The sequence below is a fragment of the Olea europaea genome, unplaced genomic scaffold (genome assembly GCF_002742605.1).
Source record: "Olea europaea var. sylvestris unplaced genomic scaffold, O_europaea_v1 scaffold1016, whole genome shotgun sequence".
Classification (NCBI taxonomy): domain Eukaryota; kingdom Viridiplantae; phylum Streptophyta; class Magnoliopsida; order Lamiales; family Oleaceae; genus Olea; species Olea europaea.
This window is the reverse complement of record NW_019227483.1, coordinates 60,215-70,691: the sequence shown is the minus strand read 5'-3', so window position 1 is coordinate 70,691 and position 10,477 is coordinate 60,215. Positions and strand designations below refer to the sequence as shown.

Genomic DNA, 10,477 nt, shown 5'->3' with positions numbered 1-10,477 from the left:
AGGCATCCAAAATAGTTCGGAATGAAGCTGTCAATCAAACAGAAGACTACCAAAAACATTCCAAAGAATCTCGTAACGCCAAGGACCGATATTTGATACTAATAATGGTAATCGTTTCAGATTGAACCCCCATTTGGTAGAAATTTTTCAAAAAAACCAAAAAAAAAAAAACAATTTTTTTACTATTATTTCACTATTTTAACCATCATTTTTTATTTCTTAACTCACGGGTGGAATCCACTTTTCTCTCTAATGATCAAAAAATCAATTTTCATAATCATTACTGAACAGGCCCTGAATAAAATATCAAAAGTAAAACACATTGCTACCAAATCCATTTAAGGGGATAATTCCCTTTATGATCATAATCATCCGGTCATGAAAAACGAGTCACTTTTGATGTTCAAGCAACAATTGAAGAAACTAAGATCTCATTCTCATTCTCAACAAATTTGGAATTGTACCCCAATAGACTATGGAGCAAGAGTTTGCTCGTACATTGATGCCCACAAAAAGTTCAATTCCATATCTCAGAAATCGAACCCTCATACCAAAAATTGTTTGTGATGATTTCGTCTTTATGTGCTTTAACGTACATTGGGAGGTTTGCATTCAAAAGGGTGCCTTCGAATTTTTGGTAACTTATCTTACTGATGTTATTAAGATGTAAACTTATTAGTTGAGTGGATTTTACTTCAATATTGCCATTTAACACTAGTGGACTCTTATCGACGCTAACCACATATGATTTGGAAAAAAACCATCACTATAGGGAATTCTTGACAGTCAACATCGACGTGATCACAAATGATTAGATTGTTTTTTGTTTTCTTTTTCATCTTTCAACAAAATTTCCGACATGCGTTGTCTGTCAAAATTTTATGTACTTATAACATGATTAGTATGATTTTAGCTTCATCCTTCTCTCTGTCAGGGTGAGTGGATATCCAGTAGTGAACCTATACTATGATAGAAGAACACGAATTCTATACTATGATCATCACTATAATCAATTGGTGCAAGTTGGTGATCATCGGTGCCAAAGCTGATTTTTAATAATCTATTCTTTAGAAGACGTACGTCATGAATAGTATTTCATATGATTGGAGTCATTGGACGGTGTAACATACTTGATTTAATTTCTTTTTCTATCTTAATTTTGTTTTCTGTCTTGCCCAAAAATCCATTAAATAAATATATTACTACAAATTTTAAATTTAAGAAACCTGACCGAAACAAGAAGATTGTTATGGGAATTGAGAAGATTGTTAATCTCGAAGGTGTCACACGTGTCATGGGAGATTGGGGAGTGAAGCCCTTTTCTCTTCAAACAATGTTTCCAAATAATACTCACTCCATCCATTTATATAGATTGACTTTCTTTATTTTCTTATCTCAATTATATAATTATGTTTATTTATTAATAATGTTTTGTTTTATTTGTTTTTTAAAAAAATTGCTCTTTCAATAATTTTAAATAAGATTTCTTAATTTGTGTGAAAACAAAACTAGCATATATAAATGAGACAGAGAGGGTAATAATATAGTGATATTACAAGTAAAAGTTTACAAAATAAAAATAAAAATACTGTGTTAATCATTTGCTTTGTTTAATGAAATGATGATATGTTAAGACTGCCTGCTTCTCGACGATCACCAATTCAAGTCTCCTTAGAGTCATTGAGGTGAGTACCTAACTGTAGATTTTAAGGTCCTATGGGATTAGTCAAGATGTGCATAAGTTGGCTTGGACACCCGCAATCATAGAAAAAAATTAATAACAAAAAAATGAAATGATAATATGTTAAGATTACCTTATAGTTGATTGAATGGACAACCGTACTAATGTTCCGTTTGCTTAACGTAAAAAGTAATTTTTTTTTTTTTTTTTTTTTTAGTAAAATGCAATATATTATACATTGCATCATACTTTCGAATTTCGAATATTATATTTTAATTATAATTTTCAATTGAACTATGATTATTTAAATATGTGAATTTTTGTTTTCCTTTTGATAATATTAGGGTTGGGCAAATCTCCCAATCCGAACCTGATCTGAACCGAATCGAATTCGACGGTTCTTGTCAAATTAAATACCCGAACGGGTATCTGAATTGAGAACCGACGGGTATGGTTCGATTCTCGGTTCTAGACCAAGAACCGAATCTTTCTAATTTTTTTTATATTAAGTAAATCAAATTATTTTAATTTTAATTTTTTCTAAACAAATTAACGATTTCTAAATCCAAATTTTTGGCCCAATAATTTGTTTCATTTCTAATTTTTTAATTTTTGGCCCAATTATCCATTTTATTGTTTCATTTCTTAGCCAAGCAAGATCAAATCCACTAAATAACTCTAAACACAAACACTAAAGTGCATAACGTTGTCTCGACTCTCGCACTCACTCTCGCAGTCTCCAAAACCTATACAATCATCGACCGACACTGTGACCTCCGATCGAAACTGTAACTTTCGCCAACCGAAACTTTGATCGTAGCGATCATTTGAACAAGGTAGTTTACTAGTTTCTGAAATTCCAAAACCACTGAATGTATCATTAGTTGTATTTATATAATATTTTTATAAATGTTAAAAAATTTAATTATAGTACAGAACCGAACCGAACCCGAATGATTCCATAATTATATTTGGATCCGACGATTCCATTTACTAGATACTCGAAAAGTTCGATTCGGTTCGGTTCTCTTTAGAACCGAACCGAACCGACCCGCGCCCACCCCTAGATAATATCATAATGAAGTCAAGTGCAAGACGTATCACATACTAATTATACATAAAATGCTATTTATAAATAAAGAGTGTCTTAAAAATGCTTTTAAGAATAGAGATTATTTACTTAGGAATTAATGGTGCAATTTTCCCAATAATTTATTATTGATCAATTTTATATCTACCTCTATTATTAATTTTTGAAAATTTGTTTGCTGGCCACGTCCTTGGGGGAAAATGACCTTTCGGCTTCTTGTACAAGCAAGCGCATTTCTTAATACACAATGTGTGTTTAAGTATCGATCAATATTCAAGTTGTGTTTTACTTTTAATGGTTTAATTATTATTATTTAATTATTTAACACACATACATGGTTGTTTCTTTCTTGTTGAACTACCAATTTGCATTAATCATATTGCTAAAGAATTGAGCATCTTGTGTTTCATAAAAATTGGGATATAGGCATATGAATCCGAATAATCAAGGATCTGAAGCCACTGAGGCATCCAAAATCGTTCGGAATGAAGCTGTCAATCAAACGGAAGATTACGAAAAACATTCCAAAGAATCTCCTAATGCCAAGACCAATATTCGATACTAATAACAGCAATCGTTTAGATTGAGCCCTCTTTTTGTAGCAATTTTTCCCCCAAAAAAATCAATTTTTTTACTGTTATTTCACAATTTCAAGCTTCGTTTTTTACTTCTGTACTAACAAGTGGAGCCCACTTTTCTCTCTAACGATCAAAAAATCAATTCTCATAATCACTCCCGAACAAATCCCAAATAAAAAATCAAAAGTAAAACACATTGCTACCAAATCCATTTAAGGGGATAATTCCCTTCATGATCATAATCATCCGGTCATGAAAAACGAGTCACTTTTGATGTTCAAGCAACAATTGAAGACCAAAATAGAATGATAAACTAAGATCTCATTCTCATTCTCAACAAATTTGGAATTGAGAACCATTTGAAAATGCGTAAATAAATAGAAAACAATCAGCAGATCAAACTGCCTATATGATCTCCAAAGCCTGAAGAATGTCAGCCTTCAAGTCTTCAAAATCTTCAACTCCAAAACTGAAGCGCACCAAGTTGTCCATGATCCCATACTTGGCTCTATCCGACTGGGAAAGATCCCTGATTCGGAAAAATGTACAACACGGAACATGTTACCTACACTTTCACCCAATGCTCGTATGCACACAAGGAGTAAGAGGGAGATTCTACTGCTAAAAAAACTTAGTTGAATCTCATTAGGGACAAGCACTCAGCATCATCATAAGCATCCAAAACAAAAATCATTTCAAACATAACTTTCACAAAGTTCATTGAAGCCAGTTTCATTTAGGTAGTCAGTGTAGCAGCTAATAGACAGGTCTAATGCGGAAATTTAAATCCTTCTGATACCAACACCGTCCAATAAAAAAGAAGAGAAGCTTCAAAACATTTCATTAATGAAGTACAGATGTCAACAAAACCATATGTTAGTGGTGTGTGTACATCACTACCACCCACTGGCTTTTCCCTACTGGAGAAACTATATAATAAACCATAGAACCTCATGCTTGGAAGCATCTTAGTCTCACCATTTCTCCATTAATGCCTTATAAAAACGATTATGCAAGTGTCTGATTTTTGAGCAGAGAAGTATTTAAAGTGTATTAAGTGTTTGCATTTATTAAACTGCATATGCAATACCTATGCTATCAAAACATTCATTTTTTGTTGTTCTGTTCAGGACAGCCTCGGTCGTTCTCTATCGAAATGCTGTCCATATCTTTCTAATTAAAACATGTTATGAAATATCAGGGCCAGGCCAGACAGTTTGGAAAAGTATCTATTCTACTCGCTCATCAAACTTCGAAATGTAAACTATTAATTACCCAGCTCCATAACAGAAAAGGACATACCAATAAGACATTATTGCTGGTTGATCAACAATGCTTTCACAGCCTCCAAAGGATGGGGCTATGTATGGAATTTTTAGTGCATCAACAAATTTTGCAGTTCTCAGGAGATCTCCATCAACCTAATCAAAATTCACAAAATAATAAATTTTCAGAGAAGTTATATATATATATATATATATATATATATGGGTTCGGTTCAGCAATTACACACTAACCTCAAAACTAACCACACCACCAAAACCATTCATTTGCTTCTTTGCAATGTGATGTTCTGGATGACTTGTCAAGCTTGGATAATAGACACGCCTAATCTGCAATTCATGTATGCTAGACATTACTTATTCCAGTACGAAAACTTGTCCATTTGCCACAAATTCTAGTAGTACGGTATTATGCAAGTGTCTGATTTTTGAGCAGAGAAGGATTTGAAGTGTATTACGTGTTTGCATTTATTAAACTGCATATGCAATACCTATGCTATCAAAACATTCATTTTTTGTTGTTCTGTTCAGGACAGCCTCGGTCGTTCTCTATCAAAATGCTGTCCATATCTTTCTAATGCAAACATGTTATGAAATATCAGGGCCAGGTCAGACAGTTTGGAAAAGTATCTATTCTACTCGCTCATCAAACTTCGAAATGTAAACTATTAATTACCCAGCTCCATAACAGAAAAGGACATACCAATAAGACATTATTGCTGGTTGATCAACAATGCTTTCACAGCCTCCAAAGGATGGGGCTATATATGGAATTTTTAGTGCATCAACAAATTTTGCAGTTCTCAGGAGATCTCCATCAACCTAATCAAAATTCACAAAATAATAAATTTTCAGAGAAGTTACATATATATATATATGGGTTCGGTTCAGCAATTACACACTAACCTCAAAACTAACCACACCACCAAAACCATTCATTTGCTTCTTTGCAATGTGATGTTCTGGATGACTTGTCAAGCTTGGATAATAGACACGCCTAATCTGCAATTCATGTATGCTAGACATTACTTATTCCAGTACGAAAACTTGTCCATTTGCCACAAATTCTAGTAGTACGGTATATGTCTCAAAGATGATAATCACATGTTTTATTGGCGGAAAAAACTATGAATTGTTGGTGCTTATGAATAACACATTATCTATCTATGGGAAAAAAGGATATATTGTTGGGGAATGAATTCAATAACTAATTGATTAAAACCTGTAAACGTAGCAAAATAGACCAATTATCACCTGAGACATATGATACAGAAGCAGTTCTATGAGGGAATATATAGAACTGAAGGACACTGTTTTGATGACTTGCATATAGTTCAGAGTAAACAGATGGGACTCAAAAAGTTGCATCGAGATGGCTCAGGAAAGTGAGGCATAAATTCTGACTTTGAATTGAATGAGACCATACTTGTGAAAAAGGGAAAAGAATAAAAGAATTATACATGTCATTGAATGAGAGCATGCACTGAAACATTGGTTTCACTTTTCTATATCTTATTTTCTCAGCTCATATTTGTTCCTATGGTCTATTCCCACCAAAACTTTCCATAAAAATTCGTACAGTATCCCATTTCATTGTTAAACAGACAGTAATATAAGTTAATCACAACTCTTGAAAAATAGCCCACTGTGCAATTAAATTATTCGCATTCAACAAGTTAATAGAATTAAGCTACAACTGGATGCAGGTTCATACTTTGAACCCATCAACTTACCTTTGGATGTGCCTCTAAAACCTCGGCCATCCTCAATGCTGTAGAATTTTGTTGCTGTACACGAAGATGCAGCGTCTTCATGCCTCTAATGATCAGATATGCGGCATTCTGATTTTTAAGGGGAAAAAATAGAAAAACAGAAAATTTAAGCCTGCTTTGTTACTACATAAACTCAATTTCAAATAAATAGAAGTCTTCAACAAAATAGGATTGCAAGATATATGAAAAAATATAACATAGATATTACTGCCAAAGAATTTATAAATAAAGATTACTCACAGGATTAAGAGCACCACCCAATATATTATGCAAGTTACGAACTAATGAAATGAGCTTCTCAGGACCACTGATGCAACCAGCAAGAACCTGCAAAGGAAACGTAGGGTATAAAACAAAACTGCACAACAGAAACAATCATACAGTTTTTCAAAAATAGTGTAACCTAAATAATCTGACTACATACATCATTGTGACCCGCAATATATTTAGTTGCAGAGTGCAGAACAATATCAGCACCAAGAGCCAAGGCCTTCTGGTTGAGAGGGGTTGCAAATGTTCCATCAATGATCACCAAGGCTCCTTTTTCATGACAAAGCTTCGAAACCCGCTCAATGTCAACGCATCTCAGGAATGGATTGGTTGGAGACTCGGTAAAGAAAAGCGTCACCTGCATGGAAACAATATTGACCTTTGCTCAACATTCCTCATGTTTTCATCACCATCACTTGAATCCAGACAAAAGAAAATGTATTAGGGAAACATTCTTCAATACTGACTTTGTTCTCCTCTAATGCAGTCTCCAGAGCTCCAATATCTGCAGGGTCAATGACCGTGGCCTGCATGTAATTATAATAAAAAGGAATAATATCAAGACTCTGATGTGCCAAAGCTGATGCTTGCAGTTCACTGTATACCAACAATGAGTAGAGACTGTAACAGAAATAAACTAATCCTACCCACTTGTTCATTTCTACATCTCTTTTTTTTTTTATTTGTTTTATTTGTAGGATGAAAAAATTATATCACCAAAACAATTTGGTGGTTGGAGCATATCATTCATATGCATGGAAAATGTTACATTTACAAGAGCAATGCAATTGTAGTAGAATAATTATAAGCAGGGAGTGAAGTAGACTAAAACAGACATGGTATAATATAAGGCAGATGATTTGATTTTATTAAATCTTTTTGTAAATATTGCAAGTAACTAGAATTGAGTGCAGAAAGGGTTTCATTTGGCCGACTCCAAATATAAAGAGAAAAGGCTTATTATTTTATTATTGAGTTGTGATTCAATGCTTGAAGGATAATACAGCTCAAGAATCTGCTAGAATTTTTGGATCCGAGTAATACTTTCTTGTTATTTCTTTGTATCTATTGGTCCAAATTCATTATTTTTCGAACGTGTGTCATCAGGAACAGAATAATGGTCAGGTTAAGAAAGATCATACCGTGATTCCCATTTTGGGCAGAATAGTCTCAATAAATATCCTAGTCTTCCTGTAGCAGTCAGTGGTTGTCACAATGTGCCCACCAGCAGGAACCAGTGCCAACAACATGACAGTGCTAGCACACATTCCAGATGCCATCAACAGTGTTGATTCAGCTCCTTCAAGCGCACTGTTGCAGTTAGAAAATAAACATATTATGGCCTTGTATTATCTACTCTGTTTTGTAAATTGCATGCTAAAAGAGAAGAGTACTGGAAGACAGAACTGAAGTGACCTTATCTTCTCCTCAGCTACGATAGTAGTAGGATTTCCATAGCGACCATATTCAAAACTTGCACGTCGTTTTTCCTGCCAACAGATCAAAGCATGTTACTTAATTTGTCCCAACCACCTTCTATTGTAGTAGTAAAGAATATCTCCTCGAGGGAGTAGAAATTAATTTTTCATTTTTCCAGGTAGCTTAGTGTTCCATAAATAATTTTCATGGCATAAGTCTAAACTTAGGTAGGCACTTATCAATAAGCTCTTCTATTTACTAAGAATTAATATCATTCTCCGGAAGCATTGATTACCGTACTAAACAACCTTCCATACTCCATACCTTGAAATCAATGAGCTCAGTAGTTTTGTTGAAGAAATAAGCAGACGTGTTAACTACTGGGGTTGTTATTGCATCAGTAACGATACCGCGACCCAATCTTTCACCTGAACAAAATTCATAAGATTTTCATAAAACAGAATAATGCAGAAACGCGTGTTTGTGCAAATTCAGTAATAAATTGACAGTTTAAAAGGCAAAAAAATAAAAAAAAATAAAAAAATACGGAGATAGGATGAGAAACATTAAAGGATATCATTGTCATACAGTACAAGATTCCACATACAGAGATATATTAAGACACTCAATTGTTTTTGCTACGAGATATCTTATGTCTTTCATATATTTGGGATATAAAAACATGCTTGTAAACTAGGTAGAAATTCATTGGTGTCATATATTTGCCTCTGCAAACCTTATAACAAATCACATTAAGAAGATGCCACGTTTGGTAATTACAAATTCGAATCATGATTTGATATCCTTCTAATAGATTATACTAATAAATATATAATTGCTATAATTACAATTTCCATCCCCTTTAACCTCTAAAAATTCTCTTAAGACACCTGATAAACTCACGCTCTCCTGAAGAAATAATAATAGACAAAAATGCAAAAATAAACATTTATATAAAGCACATCAAATCTGTAAAAATAACAGAATTAACAAGTAGTTTAGATAATATATCCATACGTTAATAACTTACCGGCATGAATAGCGATGCTGCCATCAGAATTCAAAAAAGAAGCGTATTTTAAATGAGGCAAGTCCTCAAACTGTACATTTTCGCCATTAAAATGGGAGTTCTCCACCGCGGCGGCCACCTTCTCGACGCCAGTTTCAACCTCAACTGGCGCCATGGCGGCAGAGGCGGCTGCATCGACGGCCTTAGCCGCCGGAGTGAGTCCTGAGGCCTGCTGGTTATTCGACCACGAAGCCGCCACCACTTGAGCCACGCCAATATTGCTGCAGTTCCTCCGAGCCTTGTTGCTCAGCTGGCGCACGAAGTTAGGCGGAAATCTGAAGATCAAAGAAGAAAGGCCGTACACCACCGCTGCCTTTCCGGTAAAAAATTCGCTTCTTTCGCCAAAGGAAGGGATATCAGGACGGAAGAAATCAGGATCTGTTCGGCATTCGAAGGACGGAAAAGCCCTGGCACAGCTGGACGCGGCCATTAGGGTTTGAAATGATTGGCGGAGGGATGAAAAATGCAATTGAGAAATCTGTGAGAGTGTACAGAACTTCCAGGATTTGTTTCTCTCTACTTTTTCTGGCAGAGAAATCTCAATCTTTACCGGCTGGCGGTGTGGTCATTTCATAGGATGGCGCTAACTGATTCGTTCAATTCTAATCATGGTCAAGTTTTCTTAACCACAGTTAGAATTTTTTTTTGACCATTTTGGAAAGAGTAATGTTGGTGCGGGGTGGTAGGTTAAATGAATAGTGTAATTAAATAATTTATTTAATTTCTTATTTAATTTTACATATTATCTAATGTCACATGAGCGTCACATAAATTGAGGTTACAACTCTAATGCAATTGAATAGTGGGTCTAAAGTTGGACTTTCTTGTTGACGTGGACATATATCATAGTCTTGTTTGGTCGATTTTAATTTAAATCAAATTCAACAATTAATTTTAATAATATATTATATGAAATTTACAATTTTTCAACCACCCGTCACATCAACTTTAATCAAAATATATTAAAATTTGATTTTAATCCCCATTAAATAGGGGCATAGTATAAAATGATAGGAAAAATTGCAATTGGAGTCCCAAAGTTTTTAAATTATTAAAGGCTATTCCCAAGTCTTTCATTTTTGTAGTGGGAATCCTAAACTTTTCATCTCCAGTGCAACTGGAAGACATATAGAACGGAATCCATCCATTTGACGATTGACCAAAAGTAAAAATATTTGACCAAATTATCCCATATAAATTAATTAAATAAAAGAAATAAAAAAATCTTTTGGTTAGACTGTTGGCTTTTGGTTAATTGACAATAAAATAAATGAACTATATCCACATGTCCTTCAACTGCAATACAAATGAAAGG

At 34.2% G+C, this 10,477-nt stretch overlaps 1 protein-coding gene across 2 annotated transcripts; it reads right to left on the bottom strand.

Annotated features, from left to right (window-relative positions):
* Window positions 1-313: 313 nt before the first annotated feature.
* Window positions 314-9,709, bottom strand: LOC111372600 (cystathionine gamma-synthase 1, chloroplastic). 2 transcript variants are annotated; one of them, XR_002698801.1, is made up of 12 exons: window positions 9,124-9,709; window positions 8,418-8,521; window positions 8,091-8,164; window positions 7,817-7,985; window positions 7,142-7,201; window positions 6,829-7,032; window positions 6,645-6,731; window positions 6,366-6,473; window positions 5,539-5,634; window positions 5,336-5,454; window positions 3,670-3,878; window positions 314-430 (listed from the first exon to the last, which is right to left on the bottom strand). XR_002698801.1 is itself a non-coding variant. In XM_022994970.1 (11 exons), the coding sequence occupies exons 1-11, from the start codon at window positions 9,590-9,592 to the stop codon at window positions 3,755-3,757; spliced, it is 1,614 nt and encodes a 537-aa protein (XP_022850738.1). In that variant the 5' UTR covers window positions 9,593-9,709; the 3' UTR covers window positions 3,537-3,754. The 2 variants fall into 2 exon arrangements, 1 of the variants encoding a protein (XP_022850738.1); XM_022994970.1 differs by lacking the exon at window positions 314-430 and having other exon boundaries at window positions 3,537-3,878.
* Window positions 9,710-10,477: the final 768 nt, after the last annotated feature.